This window comes from Suncus etruscus, chromosome 17, assembly GCF_024139225.1.
Source record: "Suncus etruscus isolate mSunEtr1 chromosome 17, mSunEtr1.pri.cur, whole genome shotgun sequence".
Classification (NCBI taxonomy): Eukaryota; Metazoa; Chordata; class Mammalia; order Eulipotyphla; family Soricidae; genus Suncus; species Suncus etruscus.
The window spans coordinates 69690439-69715702 of NC_064864.1; the positions used below are offsets into that span (position 1 = coordinate 69690439).

The 25264-nt window shown below is 49.3% G+C and overlaps 1 protein-coding gene and 1 pseudogene across 2 annotated transcripts in view; both read right to left on the bottom strand.

The window, feature by feature from the left end:
• Positions 1-12306: 12306 nt before the first annotated feature.
• The window catches only part of C17H10orf90 (chromosome 17 C10orf90 homolog), a 155574-nt gene continuing 142616 nt past the window's right edge, over positions 12307-25264 (bottom strand). The window contains exons 3-8 of one of the 2 annotated variants that reach the window (XM_049790592.1): positions 21343-21633; positions 18982-19151; positions 17752-17923; positions 14351-14414; positions 13125-13224; positions 12307-13040 (exon numbers count right to left, since the gene is read on the bottom strand). In XM_049790592.1, the coding sequence (XP_049646549.1) occupies positions 13002-13040; positions 13125-13224; positions 14351-14414; positions 17752-17923; positions 18982-19151; positions 21343-21633 (836 nt within the window). In that variant the 3' untranslated portion in view covers positions 12307-13001. The remainder of the gene's footprint in view (positions 13041-13124; positions 13225-14350; positions 14415-17751; positions 17924-18981; positions 19152-21342; positions 21634-25264) is intronic. The other variant, XM_049790593.1, reaches the window with a different exon arrangement.
• LOC125995187 (uncharacterized) lies at positions 16471-16598 on the bottom strand (annotated as a pseudogene).

Here is a 25264-nt window from a genome sequence, read left to right on the forward strand (position 1 = left end):
GGTTCTTTCTGCAAGGAACATTTTTGCTGATTAGTGAAGTCATTCTTTGTTGGCTGGGGTATGTGTCTGTGGGGTAAAGCATAAGCTCATCTGTGTGAAGTGTTGGGATGTGGGGAGGGGGGTCTCAGCTTGCAGTTTTGCATATGAAACCAGACAATTACAGGAGATAATGCATTTAGGTCAGGTGCTGTTGAGCTGCTCCTTGGATCTTAAATGAGCCACCAGCTTTTTACATGGCAATGCAAAGGAACAACGCAAAGGTCCTTGTCAGAGTGTTGAGAAACTATAAAAAACCACAGAGGACAAACACCACAGCACAGCCACTCTTGATGGCCTGAAGAGGATCTGACTTTCCATCAGGCCTTTTCTCCTAGTTAGCAAGTGACCAGCTCCAAACCACCCATGATTGTTGCTTTTACTTAATAGAAGATGCATTTCTCCTGGCCAGAAACTGGCGTTTCCACCTTGAAAACTGAATGTGTTGGTTTAAAGGACTTGGAAGTGAGGGTCAGAAACTAATTCCAGGCAGAGAAGTTTTGAGGCATGATCAGGAGTCTGCAGGTGTGTAAAGATGCAGAAGGATGACTGAGGAACCCTGGCCACACTGGCTTGTGATGTTGGGGAAAGTCCCAGAGACTGTCCTCTTCTGTGTCTGCCCAGGCTTCCTTCTCAAGGAACTCTGACAGCTATTTCCCTCTGGAAAAGAGTCCCAGACATACACCAGGAAGGATGCAGGGAACAATGTCTAGATACCAGCCTCCAGCAGCCACTGCAGGCCCGTGCATAGAATGCACCAAAATTCCAGGATGTGGATAAGTACCCCGAGTGACTGTGTTTGGTTTTGGAGGACTCACACCCAGTGGTGCTTAAGGCTTACTCCTGTCTCTGTGCTCAGGGATCACTCCAGGTGAAGAGCAAGTCCAGATCAGTCTTGTGCAAAGCCAGTGTCTCACCCACTGTGCCAACACTTCAGTCCCTGACTGATGACTGACCCGGAAGACTTGGCAGGCAGATTATCAACTGTTCATTCAGGGTTTGACCTGCAGTAGCACCAGACCCTTCCTGTCTATGTTTTCTCCACTTCCAGGAGATCTGAGATGAGTCGTTTAAGGATATTTGGTCTTGAAATTCCCACTCTACTCCAGACCAAAGCTCCAACTTATGTCATGCCTCCACTCCAGCAGGAGGCGCTGAGCAGAGGTGGAGGATTTGGGGTGAGAGGGCAACTTTCTGAGTGTTCTCCAAGGTGCATGGATCATATTATCTGCAAAGCCAGAAACTGGAACACTTTCTGCAGACCCTTTCCTAAACTTCGGGGCCCTAAGCCAGCCCCAGACCCTGGGCAACTGTGTGCCCCCCTTTGGACCATTCAAGAGCAGCTGTTCTTGGATGCAATGGCTGTCCCTGTTGCTGACTCAGCCTTGCAAATGGCCATTGATTGTGGATCTCTTTTGGAATCAATGAAACTGATTTTCGAGCTAAAACTTGAGGCGGTGGGAGGTATCATTTGTCTTAGTCGCTTTCTGTGGTTCAGCCTGTGAGTCTGGAGCCAGTCTTGTCCTTTGAAATCTCTCCGATCTGAAGGAGAGAAAGAGGCAGCCCCAGGACATTCTCTTGCTTTAGACCGCGGATTTGGCACCAAGGCTGTGGCTGCTTTTCCCAAGTATCTTTTCCCCAAAGCAGCAGTAACCGTCACCTTTATCTTAGAAATGATAGACTCTTGGGAGGATGGAGCCAGGACTGGCCTCTCTACCTTGAGCAGGTCACCTGGTCCATTCTTCCTTGAGTGCCATGGGTGGGCACCCATCTACACAGTACTCAGCCTTTATCCCCGTGTTTATCCCGAAGGTCCTATTTTCCAAAGTCATTGCCAGAGCTGGGAAGGCAGGACAGGAGTCAGGCCCTTGCGTGGCATGTTATTTACTCTGGTTTGATCCCTGGTACTACTAAGGGTCCTCTGAGAATCCCTAGCATAGAGCTAGGATCAGCTAGTCCCTGAGTGCTAGCACACGACTCCAACTTTATTTATTCCCAAATAAAGTCAAAATTATTTCCACATCTGGCCAAGTTCTTGTGCAGCTAAACTTTGGCTGAGGCAACTCCAGACTGTTCTCAGGATTCTGGGGCTCATCCTTTCCACAAAGATCCTACAAACAGTCTTCCAGGGACTATTCTATTGTTCTCTAAAGTTCAGATGTGTGAGATAATTGAATATTAGCTGTTTTCCCTCTGACTTATTTCACTGACTATGACTTTCTCCAATTCAAGTGGCCATCATCAGCATGGTTCTTTTTATCACTGTATAATATCCCATCATGTATCTATGGGAAGTAACTCTTTTATCCACTCATCTGTTGTTGGAAATTTATTTGGGTCATTTTCGTACACTGGCTTTTGTGCTTAGTGACACAATGAACATAGGTGTGCATAATGTTTATGAATTTATCTCTATCTATCTACCTATCTATTTATATAGGTTTGGGGCCCACACCCAATGGTGCTCAGGAATTACTCTTGGCTCTGCACTCAGAAATTACTCCTGGCAAGCTTGGAGGATCCTATAGAATTCTGGGAATTGAACCAGGTCAGCCACACACTTTGCTATCACTTCAGCCCTAAATCAATATAATTTTTGTGTTTGGGGGATAAATACCAAGAAGTAGAATCATTGGATCATATGGAAGTTCTATTCTTGTTCTTATTTTCATTATTATTCTTTTTTATTCTCGTTGTTGCTGTTTTCTTGTGGGGTTGGGACCACACCTAGTGGTGCTCAGGGCTAACTTCAAGCTCACACAGGGCTCAAAGGAATGAAGAGAACCAGGGATCAAATCCATGTCAGCCACATGCAAGGCAAACGCCTATCACTATACTATCTCTTCAGCACCACTCTCTTCTTCCTCTTGGGAAATCTCTGTACTGTTTGTCATCAAAGCTGAACTAGCTGTCAATCCCACCAGCAGTAAAAAAGTCTTTCGGATTCTAAAGACTTGTTTCAATCTTTCCTGACGTTAAAAATCATACCCTACACACAGTCTCTCACTACTATTCCTAGGAGCTCTGTGCACACTTCCTACCCTCCAGAAGTGGTTTTGACAACAAAATAGGCAGGAGTGATAACAGCTGCCTGCTGAGCACAGGAACAGAGGGAGTGGGGACATTTAGTAGAAAGAGGGAACTCACGGCCCTTGGAGCAGGAGCTGCATCCTGGCACCTTTGTGAAAGTGCCATCTGACCCAAAAGGGTGCCCCAGACTCCAAGAGTCTCAGGGACAAACTCAGGATATTGCTTCGAAGCCTGGGTCAGAGTGAATCTAGGACTTTCTTACTGGTGAACCCCCCCTTTTTTTTTGGAGTGAATAGAGAAAGGGCCCGATGTTGCTTCTCCAGTATGATTCTGGACCCTTCTGTGGCAACATGTCAAAAGGGTTCTTGCCAGGAAAACACCTCAATTTGAAAGAATTGCTCTGGCCAGTGACACCGTCTGGTTATACCAACGTCTACACCCCATCCCCCACACCCCCAAGTCCTTGGTATGCACGGACAAGATGCAGAGAGGCTTTGTCCAATCTTGGGATGACCCAAACCCCAGGAAAGTGATCCTGTCACTTAAACAAATACTGTGGCTGAGCGAGTGAACTCTTCTCGGTCATTATGCCAGCGAGCAATAATTAAATCCAGTCCTGCTGACTTTCGCGGCTATTTTTCAAATAAAAGCACAAAGATTCTGCCTGCGCACTCAGAAGAGAACAGCAGGGTCCACATCTTTGGCAGCAATAAAGCCTGGCATTGCCCTTATTTCTCAGGCATACCACCTGAGTGGCCCTTCAGCCAGGACCACCACCAACAGTCACAGCTTCTTGTGGGGGTGTATTTACTTATACGGCAGCAGCCATGCAAGGATGTGTCTGTCGTTTCCCTCTTCCTGCCAGGGAGTGGGGACACAGGGGTGGAGAGGACAAGGACAATGACCAGCCTGGCTAGCACTGAGGGCATGTTGGGGGGGGGGGCAGCTGGCCCAGGTTCTACAGGTGTTTACAGGTGGGTTCCTAGAGGGAGGAGGGCTATGGTGTCAGCTACATGGCAGTTACATATCAGTTACACACAACTATTTGTTGTTTACATGTCAGTTATCTGTCACTTACATGTCAGTTACAGCCTTACTGTACTATCACAATGAAGATGCTTAAGGAAAGGCCTAATTTCCCCAAAGCCAGCAGGGGTAAGAGTCCTATGTATGTCCCCACCCCTGAGCATTGTTCCACTTTCTTTTTCTTTTTCTTTTTCTTTCTTTCTTTTTTTTTTTTTTTTTTTTTTTTGATTTTTTGGACCACACCTAGCTAGGGTTACTCCTGGCTCTGTGCTCAGGAATCACTCTTGGCAGGCTAAAAGAACCATCTGGGATGCTGGGATCAAACCCAGGTTAGCCCAGTGCAAGGCAAATGTACCCTGCTGTGCTGCTCTGACCCTGTTCCAATTTTTAAAAGCCCAACATTTACTCTTTTGCAAAAATGTGGCACTCTTAGGTGCAATTCTCTCCCCTTTGAAGCTTTGGTCCGGCCACATTTTTGGCTGATCCCAGGCTCGTACAGAGATGAGAAATGAGGCTGCTTGAAGTCCCCCTTTCAGACCACAGCCCCCACCTCATCCTCAGATAAGACCCAAACTTTCAGAATGTGCTTGTGGGAAACGGCAGAAGAGGCAGCCTTGGAGCCCTCGTGTCCAGAAGGCCCCAAGGAGGGTCTCTGGACTCTCAGATCAGACCCGTGACTTGTCGGCTGGAAACCCTCACGGAGGAAGGAGCTGTACAGTGGTTGCTTCATGGAGAAAACAGTTGTGGGAGTGAGAGGAGAGGGCAGCTTCCTGCTCTCCTGAGAAAGGGGGAGACCTCAGCAGGAGGCAGAGATAGAAGGGCTCCTCCAAGGGCTCCTTCAAGGGCTGCCTCAGCCCAAGATCACAGCCTAGCTGATGATGAGCTGGCTGATCTGCTCCTGACCCTTGCATTTTCTTGGCCTTAGACCCCACCAGCACTCGCACAGAGAGACAGTGGGGCTGTTATGTAGGGTGTGTGTGTGTGGGGGGGATTACTGATTGCTTCTCTTCTCTTGCTGTACAGGGACATAGTCAGACTATTGATCCTATTGATCACCCCACACAGTCACAAAGCAGCACTGGGACTGCCTGAATGGTGAAATGGGAGCACACCCCCCCTACCCCCCAGAAGGACTGCCTCTGGCCAGCATCATTTGCCCTCAGCCCCTTTTCTAGGATGAGGAACAGGCTCCCGGGGTCCTGCAAACATCTGCTGACTCATGCCAGAAGATCACACAGGACTTCCAGGAAATGTGGCTGGCAGCCCCCCCCCAAACAAAACAAAACAAAACAAAACAAAAAATACCCAGGCAATTGTTCTTGCAGGATCTGGCTACTGGCGGGCAGGACCCATGATCAAAATAGGAACTTCTCCTTCCACATGAGGTCATCAGGCTGGGTTCTCTTCCCCCAGACTCTCAAACCCACACAGATGGACATCCTGCTGTCTTTCTGTTTGTCCCTAGAGCAACCACTATGCCAGAGCCCACACACTCAAATTCACAAGTCAAGAATCTTTCTCAGTAGGGCTGGAGTGATAGTAGAGCAGCAGGGCGCTTGCCTTACAGGTAGCCAACCCAAGTTTGATGCCTGGAAGGGTTCTGAGTACAGCAGAGCCAGGACTAATCTCTGAGCATCAACAGGGATGGGCCAAAGATCTAAAAGAAAAGAGAATAAAAACCTTCTCAGAGCAGAGCTGACTCCGAAAATGATAGCAGCAATTTCTGAGGACTGTTAAAGTCTGGTGAGAGAGAACAGCGAGGAGGGTGCTTCTCTTGCCTGGCACATGGCTGACCCAGGTCTGACCCTCACCCCAGATGATATTGAGCATCATCAGCAGTGATACCTGAGCACAGAGCCAGGCTAAGCCTTGAACACTGCCGGGCAGGCCCCACCTCCATCTCTCCCATCTAAAGAAAGTCAAAATCCTTTGAATCTTCCAAGGACTAATTTTAACAAATGATGCAGAAAGTGGGGGCAGTGACTCAGTACAGAGGTTAAGGTTAAGGCACAGCACTGGGCTGATCTCTTGTACTGCACGTGGCTCCAGAGCAGACCAGGAGTGATTTTACCCCTTCCAAAAAAAATAGAAGGAAGAAGAGAGAAAGAAGAAAAGAAAGAAAGACCTAAAGGAAGGAAGGAAGGAAGAAAGGAAGGAAGGAAGGAAGGAAGGAAAAAAGGGAAAGAAAAAGAAAAGAAGGAAAGAACAGAGAGAATGGAAAGAAAGAAGAAAAGAAAAAGAAAAAGAAAGAAAGGGAAAAAACAAAGAAAAGAGTCAAAATTCTTCAGACTCTTCTGAGGTCTAATGTTAGCAAAAGATGTAGCAAAACGGTGAAGGGATGTCTGAGAGGACTTGAGCCCTTCCATATGTATTACAGCATCATTCCATTTTGATTATAACCAAATTATAACAGAAATGCGGGCAACAAGAATTCATCTGCCAACATGAAAGAAGCAACACTGACTCCAAGCAGAAGAAAAACAGCTTCCGTGAAACCAACCCGAACTCCCGGCTTTGCTGAATGCACATTCACCTTCTTCATTTCGAGGCTTGGCTTTAAAATGGCACAGGATCAAGCTCTTCTTCACCATTTGTAGACTGGCTCCATCAGGCAAGCTTTCAGGGGTATTTAGAATCGAGTTGGCGGAAGTCCACTTCTTAGAAACTGTAAAATGAGCTCTCCGTGGCTGGTGACAACAATAATAACAACAGCAACAACAACAAAATGCTTTGAAGGTTTGATAAAGAAATTGGAGATAGTTGGGGCCAGAGTGGTAGCACAGTGGGATGGTGTTTGCTTTGCATGTAATGAACTCGGGTTCAATCCCCGGCATCCCTTAACACGAGCCTGCCAGGAGTGATCTCTGAGTGCAAAGTCAAACGCCACCAGGTGTGGCCCAAAACAAAACAAATTGGAGATAAGCAAAGTATGGCAAGATCTTTAGCTCAGTTTGTCCTAAGAAAATCTCACAGATGTGAGGGGGAAAAGTGGATGAAACAATCTCTTTCAATAGTCAGGGAATCATTCAAGGGCTGGGCTGACATGTTGTTGTCTGGACACATCCTAGTGCGTGCAGTGTCTACTGGGGTATGCTTGTGCACTGCGTTGGCTGTGCCCATGACCCAGCTTGCTGGTCTTCCTGACGAGGCAACTCAGTGCCCAGTTGAGCTCTGAGAAGGGACCATGCATGTCCCTTCCTCAGCTCCTGCCAGGACACCCTAGGGCTCTGCCTTACCCTACCTCTTTCTTCTCCACAGCCTGCTCACTCCAGTTTTCATCTGAACTCCCAGTGTTACCAAGGAGGGCACTGGCCCTGCTGGGCCAGTTGGGAGCTTGATGTACTGACCTGTCAAATGGCCCTTCTTGCTGGCTCTCAGCTGCCAGGTGCAGATCCTTCAGAAGCTTTTCCTGGGCATCTCTGTGGAGCATTGACAAGAGAAGGAGCAGGAGAGTGGCAGACAGGGGGAACGGGTTGCTTGGCTGCTCAAAAAGCATGTGATCTGGGCCTGGAGAGATAGCACAATGGCGTTTGCCTTGCAAGCAGCCAATCCAGGACCAAAGGTGGTTGGTTCGAATCCCGGTGTCCCAGATGGTCCCCCGTGCCTGCCAGGAGCTATTTCTGAGCAGACAGCCAGGAGTAACCCCTGAGCACCGCCTGGTGTGGCCCAAAAACCAAAAACCAAAAAAAAAAAAAAAAAAAAAAAAAAAAGGCATGTGATCCACCCAGATGCAAATCTCTGCAGAGTAGCTCCTAAGCCTACTATGCAGCCAGTGGTACTCTCCTTTGGGGTGTCAGAGCATTATAAAGGAGACAGATCACTGCATGCTGGGTTGGACATTTCTAGAAGGTTACAGAGGGTAGATGTGTAGTTTCCAGTAGACTGGATTTCTGGTCATGGCATTGTCACATGGGGGACCACAACCTTTCCCTTCCATCAATACTCAGTCTTGTCTCAGCTCAGGGCTGGGATGAGGGGTCTTTTCTCACTATAAGGACCCCGCACTTCCTACTGCTCCATCCATGCTTCTCCCCTACCCAGCCTCACAATTGTCAATCATGTGTGACTTCCTGTGCTACTATCACTTCCTGTGCTATTGTCAATCATTACATAAATTTTTGTGCTATTGTCAATCATGGAGTAACTTCCTGTGCTGTCATTTTGTAACTTTCTATGCTGCTGTCAATCATTGCATAACTTCCAGTGCTCCTGTTAATCATTTCATAAATTCCTGTTCTGGGAGCCACATGGTTTCTCTCCACTAGTTAGACTTGGCCTATGTGTACAAATCAGGGAGCAGCACCCCAAAGTGTGACTCCAGGACTGGGAATCCACTCTCTTCTATGCTAGGGTCCTGGCCCAAATGGCCCATAAAATATGAGTTTTTAGGGCATGAGTGTGGGGGTGGGTTTTCTAGGAGAGCCAAGAGTGTGGTAGTAGATGAGGGAGAGGTTGGATGATATAAGGTCCTCATGCCCCACACCATCTCCTTGCTCCTGGAAAGAGCCCTAGTGATATCTGGGATCTTCTGAATCCTAAACATGGTCCTTAGCTTCCCAAAGTCTCTGTCAGCTCTTCAAGGGAACAACCTTCTCTCTAGAACATCTGGGAGTGAGAATAGATAGGGTGCAAGGAGAGTGGGGAGGAGAGGCAAGAGGTGGCCAAGGGGGAGGAGCAGAGAAGAGGAGAAAAAAGGAAAGAGAAGGAGCAGGGATGGAAAAAGCATTCATCCAAAAGGATGTATGCATACCGCTATTCTTTGCAGCACTCAGTTCAATAGCTAGGCCTGGAATCAACCTGGATGTCCAACATCAGATAAATGGATCATGAAGATGTTGTACATATATACAATGGAATACTTCATAACTGTAAGGAATGATGCAATCATGCAATTTGTAGCAACATAAATGGAACTGAAAGATATTATGTTAAATGAAATAAACCAGAAGAAGGATAAATACAGAACGATATCACTTATATGTGGTATTTAGAATAACAGCATGAAGAAATGCAATGGTCTAAATGAGAATTGCCTCGAATATCCTGGGGCCTGACTATAGTGAGGAAAGAAATTGAATGGAAGAGGAGAAACACATATATGAAAGGATGGGAGCCAGGGGCTAAGTGGTCTCAGGCGCATTGGTGGTGTTAAAAAAGGACAGAACTTAATATCCAAGCCAAAGGCAACAATAATGGAATCAAGAGACCCAAACTTTAACAATCTAAACTTAAAATGAGCCTGTTATACTGGTAGGTGGGATGGTGGTGAGCAGGAGGGGTGGTATGGAATGCACTTAGGGAACATTGGTAGAGGGAGGTGGACACAGGTGATGAGATTGGTCCTGATTCATTGTCTAAAAGCCAACTATGAAAGACTGTAAATCACAATGGTTTCAATAAAATACAATTAAATCTAAAAAAAAAAAAGAGAGAGAGAGGAGGCCAAGAGGGAGGAGCAGCAGCAGAGGAGAAGTAAGAGTGGAGGAGAAGAGAGACGAAGGAACAGGATGAGGGAGGGCTGAGATGGGGAGGAATGGGATGGAGGAGAGGAATGAAGAGGAGAAGCTTATTAGGTGAAGGAGGAATAGAAACAGGAAGAAGAAAAGAGCTTGAGGAGAATCCAGAAAGGGCAGAAGAAAGAGGAAGAGAGGGAATTCAGGGAGAGGGAAGGCAAGTGACAAGAGGAGGAAGACAAGCAGGGTAGAACCAGGAGAAGGAAGAGAAACAAGAGTGGAGGAAAAGCTGAAAATGGCCAGTAGGAAGAGGGGCAGGAAGTCTCAGCAGCGACTCCGTCAGCATCCCCTGCTGGATGTCAGTGTAACTTCAAGAATCAACTGCGAGAGGCAGGGATGCACCCAGAAGACTCCACATGCCAGTTCTTCTGTTTCTCTTCAGCTGGTATGTTGGGGGCTCTGGGCAGGACAGCTAGCCATAGGCCCCCTGGGCTGACCACTTAGTCCAGGAAACTGAGATTCCCCCCATGCCAGACTGGTCTTCAGGGCCACGCCTGGTAAATTGGGCCCTGGGGGTTGGGTGGGGGAGAGAAATTCCTCCCCTATGGACACTGGACCCCATTCAGGAGTTCTTTTACTAGTATTCATTTTCTTTTTTTTTTTTTTTTTTTTTTTGGTTTTTTTTGGGCCACACCCGTTTGACGCTCAGGGGTTACTCCTGGCTATGTGCTCAGAAATCGTCCCTGGCTTGGGGGGACCATATGGGACGCTGGGGGATCGAACCGCGGTCCGTTCCTTGGTAGCGCTTACAAGGCAGACACCTTATCTCCAGCGCCACCTTCCCGGCCCCAGTATTCATTTTCAAAAGCATTTGCACCTGCACGACATATATACTTTTTAACAACACCCAAAAATATTCTTAATTCTCAACTCTTTCTAGGAAAAAAAATGGAATTCCCTAGATTTGGAGGATAATATTCAAATAGGTCTCTAAAATCAGTGTATATGTAGATGTGACTTCCTATACAGTGGTCCTCTATGACTGCCAAGCCTAATCCATAAACAATTCATTCTATACAAATATATAGCCCCTCTGATATATTTTCCCTACCCCACACCAGAGCCCCTTCTACTCCCTCATCTCCCAATCCAGATTCGTTATCTTCCCCTCAATTAACCCTCTTTACCCTCAGTTCTTCAATTTGTTAGGCACCAAGACCGACCTCCTGCCCCAACAGATTCTGCCCTTTTGCACACCCCTACAAAGCTCATTATCACTCCTTAACTCTCTCACCCCCAACCATCAGTACCCCACATTTACCCTTTTTAACTTCAGTACTACAACAGTCCTAATCACAGACCAAAGCAATGCATTGATTTAACCCCCAACTATTTCAAAAGACAGAAAATGGACACATATTCCTTTTGAATATTTTATGTGTATTTTCTTTAACAGCTGTAACTCCTTCTAAATATTCTTTTACCATGAAGATTCTATCCACTTTTTATCTTGTCTTCTCTTTGTGAGCTGTTCAATAAGGAATTTTGGTGGAAGAGTCCCTCAGTTTAATGCTTATGATTGAACCATGTCATGGGGATTGTTGGACTTGTTCTTATGGCCCCCATATGTGCCGATAACGTCACGTGGCATTGTTCCTTGTTTGCATAGGCACATTAAAATGGGAAAATACTATATATACAAATAAGTTCTTATCTAATAGAGATCAGAACACACAAATCTTGTAGTGTAATGGGACCTTACACCTTGAACATTGATATAATAACCTGGCACAGGCCTCAGAAGAATGGGCATCCTCCATTCACCCCTGAACCAGGGAAGCTATCTACGAAACATCCAAGGTTTTTTTATAACAACACCTGGAAGCAATCCTCTACCAGGGAAGACCCTACCACTGCTCTGACATCGACCTGCTCAAATGAGACTTCCCTTAACACTAAGAAGACTGGACAACAACAACCTGCTTACAGGACAGGGTTCTCTGCATTGCCCTTTAATTGTGAGGTGAAATGAGAGGACGCTCTGCACCATCCTGACTGCAATGTAGGATATGCAGATTCCAGGATCTTTAATACAGAAACACGATACCAACAACAGAGACTGTGTGAAAAATAAAAGTGTATTGGCACTACAGACAATGACCTGGATTGGACAAACTAGTTTGCCTGGAGCCTAGAGTTGGTCTATGCCAGGAAACTTCAGGGGTAGGGTCTCCTTGTATTTAGGCCATGTCCCTCATATATTGGTGGGCCTATGCAAACAATAATTGTCACTCTAACACAGTTTTTATTGTGCTCCTTTGACTCTAATCCTTAAGAAAAACAACCCACTTAACTTTTGAGGTTAACTTAAACTAATATGCATGTGCATGGAAATGTAAAAGTACTTTGCCTTCAATGTTTAAGGATTTACATAAGTTTTATGGCTTTAGATTGCTTTGTGTGCTGCTAAGAAATATTATGTACTACAATCTGGGGACTTAAGGGACAAAGTAATTGTACATAGGTTCTGTTTTATTTTTCTTAATGTTCTTTGTCTGAAAGTTCAAAGTTAAGATATCAGCAATGGGACTACTGAGAATTCTGTTTATGGGTGATTGTCCTTCCACTGTAACTTTACCTCTTTCTTTGCATCTTTGTTCTCATAATTAAAAATAAAAAATTAATAAAAAAAAAGAATCAACTGCATTGCTTGCTTGCTTGCCTTGGTCTTCTTACAGCTGATCATGGATAACAGGAATCCTTCTGTTTTGGTAGGAACACCTTTATTTCCGCATTTGATCAAATCTAGTGGTTCTCGGCTCCCCAAACTCACATTATAAATACCAGACAGTGCAAATAGCTGGAAAAATCAGTGACAGCCTTGGAGCCCTCCAACCAATTTTTAGATTAAACCAGTTCGGGGGTGGGGAAAGTGCCCAGTGAGAATTAATGATGGTGTTTCCCATCTCTTTCCTTTCGTGCTTTTGTGGAAATAGCCACTAAATGAAGAGAGGGGATTTGGGAAGCTGCTTGAACTAGTGCTCTGTGAGGTCTGTCCTAGACCATTAAGAGAAGTGCCCTCCACCCCCCAGAGCTCCAGGCACTAGATCAGAGCCTGCTAACATTGGTTAGCATTGCGGTTTCAAAGGGCCGGATTTGGTCCTGCTTTTCTTCTAGAGTCCAAAGGTGTGTGGGACCAGGAGCCAAAGGCCAAGCTCATGAGTTAAAAATAATAAATAGGGGAGGGAGCTGTGCCTAGGGCCTCCCCAGAATGTCCCATTTTTCTTCTGTTGGAGCTGGAGCAGCAGTTCTGGGTGCTGTGCTTTCCTTGATGATTAAAAAAAAATCTCAAGTCCAGGAAGGGTTGTTGTGAGTCTTGGTGAGAGGTGACATTTAATGGCTTAGCAGGCGGTGGAGGCATCCTGGGCCAAGGGCCGCGGGCTCAGGCTCTGCTGGTTAGACTGCACTGCGGTGGAGGAGCTGGTCCAGCAGTTGCTATGGGGCAGGAGGCAAAGAACCCAGGTCGAGGCAGCCCAGCGCGAGGGCGCCCCCCTGTGGCCAGGTCGCAGGAATTATTACCTTTTTGAAGACCTCGGCTCGGAGCCTGTTACTCTGTAAGATGACCCGTTTCCTCTGCTCTTCCCTCTTCTTCTTCACTTCCGGAAGGTTATTATAAATTCTGAAACACATCGGACGGCATGTCCAGTGGCCCCGTGACCACACGACACGCGTGCATGGGATCACCAGGAAATGCTCAGAACCATGAAGGGCCAGACCCTGGATCAGTGGCAGACCTGGGAAGGGTCATCCTTGTATCATAGACAGTATCTGCCTGGCCTGCCCTACGCTGCTGTTGCTTCTGTGATCTCTCCTACCTCTAGAATAATTAATTAGCCTCGTTAAAAACAGACAACAAATAAAGGGGCTGGATAGCACAGCAGGGAGGGCGTTTGCCTTGCAGGCTGCTGATCCAGGTTCAAGGAATCCCATAGGCTCTTCCCGAGCACTGCCAGAGTTGATTCCTGAGCAGAGAGCTAGGAATAACTTCTGAGCATCACCAGGTGTGGCACCAAAAACAAACAAATCTTTCCCCAAAAAGCAGAGATCAGAGAAGAAAGGGCAGTGTTGATGTCTGTGAAGACAACGCTGGAGGCCTGGGGCCAGGACCACCATGGGCAACCAGCCATGGTGCCCAGGAAGCCCAGTGGCTGGAAGCACCAGAGACTGGACCCTGGCTGGGGACAGGCCTAGGTCTCAGCCCCATCCAGGCCATTTCCTAGCCCCACCTCAGCCAGAACTGGGCAGGACTCACTGTCGGCCCCCACATTGTTTGAGGTTTTGGTTCATACTGCAGTTCCATAAATGTCACCAGACTGGGGGATAGATGTGGAAGTGTTTCCCATTGGAGGAAAAAGAAGGACAGACAACAGAGCACTTCTGAAAGAGCAGCTTAAGCCCCAGGCTGGAAAGCCCTATTAGAAGACCTGGGCAGAGGGTGAATAGAACTGCAATATTTCCCCTCTCTTCTCTCTCCTTTTTCCTCTCCATTTCTCTCTCTCCTCTCTCTCTCTCTCTCTCTCTCTCTCTCTCTCTCTCTCTCTCTCTCTCTCTCCTCCTTTCCCCCCCTCTTCTTTCTTTTCTCCCCTCTCTTCTCTTTCCACCCATGTCAATGCCCAAGCCCATTGATAAGCTTTTCAGATTCACACAATCTGGGAAGCTGTGGGCTCTTAGACATGGCGTCATGGAGCAAGACCCTTCCCTTCCCCCCCACACACCTAGCCTTCCCGCCCCTCTGAGCCTGGTACCTTTTAGAACGTAGATGCATCTCCTTCTCTGAAATGAATCTCTCTTTGGGTTTGAATAGGTTGTCTGGAAAGGAGAAGAGGTTCTTTTCAGAGGGTTCTGGGCATCTCGAATTTCTGGGGAGCCCAACCCACACATCCAACACTCAAATGGGACTCACGAATGGCTTGTGGTGCGTCTCTGTGTGTGTGTGTGTGTGTGTGTGTGTGTGTGTTTGCGTGTGCATGAGCTTCTCTCATGCATGGCTTCCTGTCCATGAGAGTGTCAGTGCTTTCTGTTTCCTTCTGCAACTTGATGGTTGTGAGGGTAGGGGGAGGCAGGACCAGGCTCGGATGAAGATGTGATTGAGCACTGCCAAGTGTGGGATTCAGGGTCCCAAGTCCCCAGAGAAAACCCCCATATTCTTCCCTAATCTGGGCTCTCTCTCCCCCATGAACGATCCAGCAGAGCCACTGCAACTGTTGTTGGCTTGAGAACAGGTGCGGTTTCTCAGGACTAAACTAAAGCTGGACTTTAGAGATACATGACCCCAAAACAGGAGGGGGACAGGCCTGCTCCCAGCCTGGTTATTAAAGGGTAAAGAAAAAAACATGCATGGTGTCTTAACTGCAAATACACGATTCGCAGGCAGAGGAAAGAAGAGAGGAGAAAGTCAACTGAACAACATGCCCACTTGGGGGAGAAGCTGGCGTGTTGGGTAGGTATCTGCTTGGATCCCCAGGAGTGGCCTGAAGTGCCCACAAAGGGAATGAGGTCCAGTACACAGCTCAAAGCTCTTCCTCTACGCAGCCCCAGGACACAGCCCTGAGCTTCCAGAAAATTCTCCTGCTACACAAACAAAGGGGAGGTTTGCACTTCAAAACAGCAGAGGTCTGGGGGCAGAGTGATAGCACAGCCGAGAGGCTGTTTGTTTTGCACGCAGTCAAGTCCCGGTATCCCAAAGGGTTCCATGAGCCTGCCAGTAGTGATCCCAGAGCACTAGAGCCAGGAGTAACCCCTGAGTACCACCAGGCATGGCCTGTCCCAGAAACACAGTTGAGGTCTACACAAGTGAGTATTGGAGAGGTGCCTTAGCCCAAGTGCAAACTCACTTGTGTAGACCTCAACTAAGAAAGGGGCTCTAGAGTGTGAAAATGCCTCTAGACAGCAGTTGAGAGGGGTTCAACCAGCTGAATCAAAGCCACATGCTCCACATCCCAAGTGTGCAAACATGCATGCTTCCACATACATGCATGACCAGCCAGCCAGTGCTCAGAGATGACAGCTGAGGAGGGTCCCAGCAAGCTTCCACCCAGGCTGGCATGAGTGACTGGGTAAGCTGGGCTCTCCCTGCACGTGCCCAGGACTTCCTCTCTGGAGCTCTGAGAAAAGCCTCATTTCCCTTGGAACGAGTCAAGTTCATGAAGGTTTTTTTTTTTTTTTTAAGCAAGTGTCCCTTCCTGTCCATGAAAACCATCCTCAGCAACTAATTGCTTTTCTCCCCCATCTGGGGTCGTCCTGGTGCCCATCCCCAGCTGTCCACCATGTGCCAAAGCTACAGATGAGCTTCTCACTCTCCTGCTCGCTATAGGCCAGTGAAGTTGGGCAGTGTGGACCAGAGTCTGGAGTGGGGCAAACCTGGGGCTCTGGTCCCAGTTACCAAACCCTTCCTCTTCAGCAATGTCATTCACCAGAAAAACGGGGTCTCCAATACCCTGATGGAAGCCTCATACTACCTGTCCCTCTGTTCCCTGCAGAACCCACCAGAAAACAACAAAGCATCTTGGGCTTCAGCTCTCCCTTTAGCTCAGCCCAGGGTCTTGTCTCATCCAGAACTGGATTGTGGGGTGATCTCCCTTATCTGGAAACTTGCTCACAAAGCTCCTCTTGATTCCCCATTCTCATGGATGATGCTCTCTGCCGGTGCTCAGGCCAGCCCAGAAGGCCTGGTATCTAGCAGGCCTAAGTCAGGACCTTCTGCTAGTCAGGCCTCCACAGGATCACCTCAATAGCCCACCAGGAACACCCCTATTTTAAATTATTTTGGTTTAGGGGCCATACTTAGTGGTGCTCAGGGGATACTCCTGGCTCTACACTCAGGAATCACTCCTGGTAGATTTAGGATGAAATGCCAGGGATCAAATTTGGGTCAGCTACATGCAAGGCAAATGCTCTTCTCACTGAGCTACCATTCTGGCCCTGCACCCCCTTTTATTAAACTGATAAGAACAGATACTACACTTGATCTTAGCCAAAAGGCTGAGAAGTGATGCTGCACCCCCTTTTATATGATGCCCCCCTTACTACTCTCACTTGCCCCAGCCCACCCCTAGTTTTCTGCATCTCCAGGTCCCCACCCATGACTGAGCTGGAAAACTCTCAGTCCTGATCGGCTCAGTCCATTTGCATCACTCCAAGTGACCTCGACTGCCGACACCAAATTACCCCCAAATTCACTGGAATCTCTTCCTCCACACTGCTGATAGGGAGCCAGTCATTCAAATTACATCCTGCTGCAGGAAAGAAATTCTCCATAAGGCACCACAGAATCCCTTCTCCTGTAGGCCTTCCTTCACGGTGTGTGGCATCCTGAGCAAGTGTGACAGGACTTGGCACCCTCAGAGCCCCAAGCATGAGCAGTGACCAGCAGACATGAAGGCTAGGAAGTCTGCTGTCATGAAAGGGGCCGTTTCCAGATCGACGCCCATACCATGAGCCCATAATCTGATCTAAATTCATGAGTGTTTTTCCATAACACATTTGAGTCAATATTTTGGGGCCAGTTTTCCCAATAAGGCTCCCAGAGGTATTTGAACATGTGCTTCTCAGCTAGAAGGAGACCATGACTTCATCTGCTGAGTGAGCTGGCCCTTTGCCTGACCCAGAGACAGTTGCCTGGACTCAGTGACTCAGTGTCCTTCATACACCACCAAGAACCAAGACATCTGTCTAGGTCAGCAATGGGGCCTGGTCCAGACCAATACTCAAAAGCTTCCAGCAAACCCAGGAACGCAGGCCTGGACCAGCTGCAGTGTCTGCAGAGGTGTGTGTGTGTGGGGTGGGGAGGAGCGTCCTTCTCCAGATCCTGGGTTCAGAATGATGCAGATGAACTGGCAACCACTTTGCAGCTGAGCTGTGTGGTACCATTGCTGGGGGAGGGGGCTCTGCGGGCTGTTCCTCCCTCGCTGCCTTGGCCATCCCCCTGGAGAGGGGGGCTCTGTGAACTGTCCCCACCACCACCACTGTGGCGCTGTCATCTGAGTGTGAGCCCTGAGACCTGTCCTGCTACTTCCAGGACTGGCTTGGGGTGCAAAGGGAAGAGAGTGAACCTCTGGGTCCAGCGGAGGCCCATACCCTCACCTGGCTGCAGGTCCCCTTCAGATCATACCCCCTTCCCCGCCCCCCGCACCCAGCCTCTTCATACCGCTCATAGGATGTGGCACAGTGAAGTGCTTCCTGGGGGCTGGCTGGACGCTCTGCCGGGGCCCCTCAGTGCCCTCCTGCTGTGCCTTCCGCTGCTGTGCCCGGTGCTCCAGCTGCCTCAGCCGTGCCTGTGAGCGCCAGATGAACTGCGGGCGCCTCGATGCCAGTGCCTCCTGGGGGTCAAAGCGGGGAGGGAGTCCAATCAGAAGGGGGAAGATGTCCAGTCAGAGGGAGGAAGTGGTCCAAGGTGGTCCAGAGATGGGAGGTGGTTCAGTCCGAGGGGAAAGATGGTCCAGTCAGAGGGGGAGGCAGTCTGGTGGGGGAAGTGTGATCCAAAGTGGGGAGATGGATCCAATCAAGGAGGGGGAGATGGGGTCCAGCCAGAGAGCGGAGGCAGACCTAGTCAGAGAGGGAAGGCAGGATCCGGGACAGAGAACGGAAGAGAGGGATTCATTTAGATAGAAGAAGCTGATCCAGTTCTTCTGTTGAGAAGGTTGAGACAAGATTGAGTCAGAGAGGGTGAGACAGGATTGGATGAAAGACAAAATCGAATCAGAGAATGTGCGTGTAGAGATGGAATTGGGTTGCAGTGCTCTGAGCTGGCCCTTGTCCTCCCATCCCTGATTTCAAACCCTTGGGCCCAGCAGGGCCTCTGCACAGGCCAACCAGGCCTAGCGTCCAGGATGTGGGTGGCAGAAAGTGCCCGGGAGTCCTGCTGAGTCTGCTCCTATCCAGACAAGCACAAGGGGCCAGGCCAGGGACTGTTAGGGTGTGTGTCCTGCCCCATGGGATCCCTCACCCCTGAAGCTATGGATCTCCCATTGTGGAGCCTGGGTCTTAAATACGCACATCTATTGTTCCACATCAGGGGAAGATGCCCCAGTGCTTTCCTGTCCTCGCTCAGGTCCAGATCATGCCCTTCATCTGTCAAAGAGACTCCACCTTTCTCCGGGGGCGGGGGCGCTGTGTGGTTGGAAAGGACTAAGGCTGGTGCATGGAGCTGTCTCGAGTCTGGGCTCTGTCCTTCAGCAAATGCTGTCACTACTACAACTGTTCATCATTCATCGTCACTCTGGATGTGGGTCCCCTCCTTTCAGCCCCAGACATTGCTGTTTCCAAAACTCACAAGGCAGTGGGGCTCAGAGAGGCCAGACAAGCTGCCTGGATCACACAGCAGCAACTACCGGGGCAGAGACATAAGCACTGGGGAGGCGAGCTAGCATGGCTTTACCTGTAAGGTCAGTGAGCTTGGGGCCACCTGCTGGCCTTCAGAGGGGGCTTCAGTGTGTCCGGGCACCTCTGGCTCCTTGGGGGGCACCAATGTGGACTCTGATCTGGCTGTATCTTGGTTCTTCTTGCACCCCTGAATTGTGACAACGAGGTCGCAGCCGCTGTGGTCTCCTGCAGAGACAACGCCTCATTACTGGGTGTTGGGGGTGCTCACTCATGTTCCAACCCAGCCCCATGGACATGACATGGAAGACAGGTCGTAGAGCAAATTCAGGCAGGTTCTACGCAGGCCTGTCAACCCTGGGTGGCCTGAGACCCCCACGGCTAGTTCTGTTGGCAGGAGCCCCCATGAAGAAGCAGAGAAGCATCTCTGTGACTCCTGTCATAGGATGGGGATGGAGACCAGATGAGAAAGCTCCGAGGCCACCTGAATCTGCAAGGAGCAGCTGTTCCTCACCTGCTCCTTCCTGGGCCAGTCAGAATGCAGTGAGCACTCCTCCCTTTGTGCCCATCTCTCTGTCCCTCTGTCTCTGTCCCTATTTCTCTTTCACTGTCTTCTCCACTTTCTTTCCTTCTCACTGTCTTTGCCTCACTCCTATCCCCTCTCTCACTGGTTCTCTCACTGTTTATTTCCCCAACTCTTCTCCACTTTCCCTCTCACTGTCTCTGCTTCACTCCCATCCTCTCTCTCAATCTGACTCTTGAATTCATGGGGCCCCTCATTACAATGGGGAAGGTGGTGGAGAGGCTGACTGGGTCCAGGAGCACCCAGTTCTAAGAATTTGTGCTCCCCGGCATTCTGGGCCCCTTCTGTCCACACTCTTCAAAAGCCTGTCTAGCTTCACCTCACTGGGCTGTCCAGGAGCAGTGCCCTCCCATCCTCTTCTGTCCCCCCTTCCTGCCCATGCCCCACCCTGGGTCCTTCCACAGCTGCTTTCTCCCAATTGTTCAGGGCAGGAGCTTTCTGCCACTTCACAGGGCAAGATACCCCCAGGGCAGCATTGCCTGTCCCTGGCCAATCCCTGCTCACACCTGCTCCCTTTCGACACTCCATAGGAGTGATTCCTCTCCTCCCACTGACTGTCCTCCCACAGGTCCCAACTCCAGGTGCTCCTCCCTCTGTCCCATGGGGAACAATCTCCCTCTTCCCACTGACAGTCCTCCCACAGGCCCTGATTCCTCTCTCCATTCAGGCATTTGCTCCCATTTCTACTGGGGGCCTGCATTAGACCCTGTTTAAGGAGATTCAGCCTGAACCAAACCTGGACCTTGGTTCTGCCCCATAGAGCCCTGCAGCACTCCACCCCCACCTGCCAAATGCCTCAGATCAAGCCCTGGCCTGACCTTGCCAGTGTTTGGGGCTTCATCTCCCTCTCTGTCCCCTACCAGTGGTCGGTAACTTTTTTTTTTCAACTGAGCCAAATCTCACCAAAATCATGATTGAAATTTATTTTGAGAGCCACACAGGGTGTGCACTGACAGAGGCTAAGAGCAGAGTCCTGACTCCTGGAGCGGCCGCCCGGCACACAGAAGAGCCAAATTAAAAGTGGAAAGAGCCACATGTGGTTGCCGACCACTGCCCTACATCATCCCTCACACTGTGCTCTCCAAGGCCCAGTTCCCCTCCTGTCCCTCAGAGCCCCTTTTCTGCTCTTAGGGCCCCCCTACCATATCTGCTGGGCCTTCATCCAGCCTCCTCAAAGCTCTGAGCTACCTCCAGGTCATTCTCACAGAAGATGCCTCTGGGCAGATGTTTCAAGAGCACTGAGGGGACCCAGTGGCTTTTTACAGGCATAAGCATGACTCAGGGGTTCAGCCTGGATCCAGGGTGCTAGGGGCCAGGGAGCAGGGAGCACCCGGAAAGGCTGAATGAGTGCCATGGGGTCGCTCAGCAGGTGCTGCAAGGATCTTCTCTGGTGCATCAAAGGCACAGATACTAACTCAGGCAATGCATTATTTCTCTCAGGCCCCACCACTGGCTTTACTTGGGACCCAAAGTGCATCATTTGGACTCTAGAAAGTTCCTCAGAGGGACACTGCATCTCATTTTCACCCCGAAAACTTCCCAGCCCTGTGGCTCTTCTCTTTTTCTGCATATCTCACACCTGCTACAGCCTCTATGGGCTGGGCCCACAATTCCTTAGGGCCATGTTGGTGCTGGAGAGTGGTGGCCTGGCTCAGAGGGGCACTACTCCTTCTAGAACCCTCCTACCCATGCTCAGACCAGCTGCTCCTCCATCCCCAGGACACTGAGCTGGACACAGAGCCTGTCTACACCCCACTTTGCCTGTTCCCCTGATGCAGAAGAAAGGAGCCCATGACTGGGTTGTCAGGATTTGGGATCTGCCCTCTTGCTCCTTACCTGTGCGGGACTCTCTTTCTATCTCAACACCAAGGTCCTCGGGGCTGGCTGGGCACAGCCCTCGCAAGGGGCAAATGTAGCCAGGTAAAGGGATTCTGGGGTGGAGGGAGCCATGTCCCTGGCTTTCTGAAGGATCAGAGGAGCATATAGCCTGAGCACCATTGCTTGGAGCTCCAGGCCTCTTGGGGAGGAACCCCATTGTCTGGGGCTGGGCTGTGGGGGCAGCTGAAAGCAAGTCCGGGGCTTGTTCTGGCTCTTTCTTGGTGCTTCCAGAAGGTGCCTTTGTTTCTACTAAAAACAGAAGGAGAATCTACTCAGCACCAGGGAAGGTAGGCTGGGTGCGGGGGAGTGGTTCCCACTTTTACTGCCTCCCATATACCTGGGTTCCATTGAGATATACCCATTCAGTTGATTGGCTCCAAAAGTAAAAAGGGAAACCCCAATTCTCCTGGCCAGCACTTCCATCTGTCACACTGACCTAACACACACACCCTGTCTCTAAGGGCCTGGCACATACGTTAAGCATTCCTAACAGGACCATGGAATCCTGACCCACCAAGGAGAAGATATGGACGATACCTAGAGCACACGGCCAAGTCTGACCCTGACTGTACAGCTATTAACCCAAAACAAAGGCATTCCCTCTTCCTTTTTCCCCTTAAACCTCTTCCTTTGATATGTAAAAGCCCACCTTGTCCTTACTCCACCCTGCTTGTGCTTGGTTGAATTTTGTACTGCGTTAATAAAGAAAGAGCAGTTTGGCTTGGGAATCAGAGAGAGATACCAGGTGAGAAGCAAACTGACTCCATGGTTTTGCCTGACTGGCTTGGCTTATTTATTCTTTGATGCTACCCTACTTCTTCAGATCTGTCTGTCTGGAAATAGAGATACAGTACCTGCGATAATTTCACAACTCATGGGAATTTATTTGACACCTGACCAGCCACTACCACCACACTGAAACCTCTCATTCTTTGGGCCAATTTTGTTCAGGATGGATGAGAGCCACAAGAGCCTATGACAAAACCTGGACAGCCCTAGAGGAGAGAAACAAAAATGGCTGGTCCCTTCAGAGCTATGGGAGTAAAATGCAGGGCCACTCATTCCTGCAGGAAAAGCCCCAGGCCCCGGTTTTCAACACCACTGGGCCCATCTAGCTGTCTTCACTTGGGCACTGGTTTTTCAGATATGTCTGTGCAAGCTCCAGTCCTGTCAACCCAGCTCAGCTGGAAGCATGTGGCCTGTGTATGTTTCTAAGAATGCCATGCCTTTGAAGAACTAGTTTTGCAAATGGCAATTAGGGAGATTTCCCAAGATTCTCTGAAGAGGAGCATGGATCCTGCCTGCAGAGTCATGGAGAAGACCCTGAGTAGGCAGATGTGTCCTAGGGGTGAAGGAGTCCCAGCACCGGGACAATCTCCTTCCTCTGTTCTGTCCTCCCTTTCTGCCCTCTGGGGGTAGCAGAGCCCACCAGTTCCCAGTGAAACAAGAAGGCATCACCCTTGGTGTTCTCCCTTTACCCCCAGTCTGGGCACACTTGTTGAGTTATTTATTTCTCTTGCTGAGTGCAATTCCCAAGAAACAAAACCTATTTCCTTGACAGGCGGCCCCAAGAGGCGACTTAGATGAGGAGGGATAGGAAGAGGCTCATCTATATCTGATATGCTGTGGTGAGAATGTGTGCGAGTGTGTCCCCAGAGAAGAGAGACTGTGGCCTGGGAATGTGAGCATCTCACAGTCTTATTGGAAATCATTGGAGGAACATAGAGATGAGAAAAATCATGAAAAGTCCAGTGAGGCAGAAGTGAGAGGCCCTGGCCTATATGATCTTCCCCCTGTCTGGTACTGGCTAGGTGGAGGTGACTACCCTGACAGACATTGGCGGCCTGTTTACAGCACTGAGCCCAATGACTGCACCACTGCCCAACAATGTACCCCCCATTTTGTGTCCACAGCAGCTGGCTTCTCCAGCATGGTTGAGCCAAAGGCTTTTAGTGGGCATTCAAGTCTCAAAATAGGGATTGGAGAAATAGTACAGTGGGGAGGGCATGTGGCAGACCTCGGTTCAATCCCAGCATCCCATTAGTCCCCTGAACTTGCCAGGAATAATTTTGGGCTGCTGAGTACCACCATAAGTGGCCCAAAAACCAAAGAAAAAAAATGTCTTTTTAGACCATCTCCCCTGCATGAGGAACATTGGAAGCCTGAATTGCATTTGCCCTGGTTCTGTTCAGCCCAAGTTTGTGCTGACAGAAATGTTGGCTGAGATGTTCCCTCGCAATGAGGAGTGAGACCCAGGGTGAGAAACACTTTTCCAGAGTCAGAAGTCACTTCTCACTCCCTCTGCATTTCCTGCTCCCCAGAAATGACCTAAAAATGCGCATAAAACCTGGCATTGGATTTATTACAACAACCCAATGCAGGGTCCATCAAGCCAAGGTGAGTCAGTGACCACTTCTGCTGACCAGAAACCTTCATAGTTTGGGGATGTGGGGGACATGCCCCAATTTCCCAGGATGGTTGATTCTGGGCTCTGCCATGTGGCATCGTTTTACAAGGACAGATGCAAGTTTGGATGTAAAAGCACGGAAGTCTGAACTAGCTGCTCACATCTGGGATCCACATCTGCCTGGTTCTGCCCTATTCCTGATTAGGAGGGTACAGAGATGCCTGGGGCTCTGGCCTCAGTGGCACGTGTGTGCAGTGGGGCATCAGTGCCAGCTTCAGAAGGAGGAAACAGGAAACCCATGAGTCCTTGTAGAAACAGGACCAAAGTGGCTTTGAGTCCTCTGGTCCCAAGTCAGTCTGCATTTATATGACAGGCTGAAAACACAGCCTGAAAGCGAAGGGCAGTGATGATCTTGAAGGGCAAGAAATAGACACCCAGGAAAGCCGAGAAGCACAGGATGGTTTGCCAAGTCCTTGACCCATGTCTGCTTTCATTTCTGCACGTTACCAGACTCACTAGCTAAAGGTCTGTCCCTGTCATTCTGCAGTATGGGGTCAGACTGTCCTCTGGGTTGGGCCCTCTGGGAGGAGCATGGGGGTGGCAGAGGGAGCAGGGGAGGCACTATCCAAGGGGTCTTGGTCCTGTCCTTAAAATGTTGGGGAGAAGAAACAAGAATGGGGTCCCCCAGGCATAAAACTGGCCCATTCACATTTAGGGGGCTTAAGGTGGGCACTGGAAGACTCGCCTGAGTGTGAAAGTCCTGGGGACTATGATGATTCACTCCCAACTCCCCTCCCCCAGGAAAGCTGGCGGTGACTTAGACACTCCAGAAGGTTCTTTTTCCCTTCAGGAGAGGAAGCCTTTCTCCCATTACAGCTAATGGGAATCATGTGGTGGCATGGATGGCTTTTCATTCCTACAGTCTAAAAATACAGTCCGGGGAAGGCCAACATATGCATTGTTGCTATCTGGAGTCACAAAAACAAACACAATGGAACCAGAGCCGTGCAGGCCAGCCATGGTCCCATTGTGGGAGCAGACGGATTGTGACTAGGGAAGTTTAGTGCCCCCCCCCTCGAAAATCCAGCTTGTCTCTATTCAAGCATTGTTTCTTAGATGCCTAGTGAGCCCAAGAAATCCTCTCTCTCTTTCTGATGGCCCAGAGATGGAAAGGTTTTCATGACCCAGTTGACTTAAGAACTAGTCATGATTGTGGTTCAAAATAACAGTTGTATTTCAGGGAAGTTTAATATTAAAAAAAAAAAGAGACCAGAGCAATAGCACAGAGGGAAATCAATTGCCTTGCATGCAGTCAATCCAGGTTTGAGCCCCAGAATTCCATATGGTCTCCCAAGCATGGCCAGGAGAGATTCCTGAGTGCAGAGACAGGAGTAACCCCTGAGTGCCACCGAGTGTGGTCCCAAAACAAAACAAAACAAACACAAACACAAAAATCAGGAACTAGAGAGATAG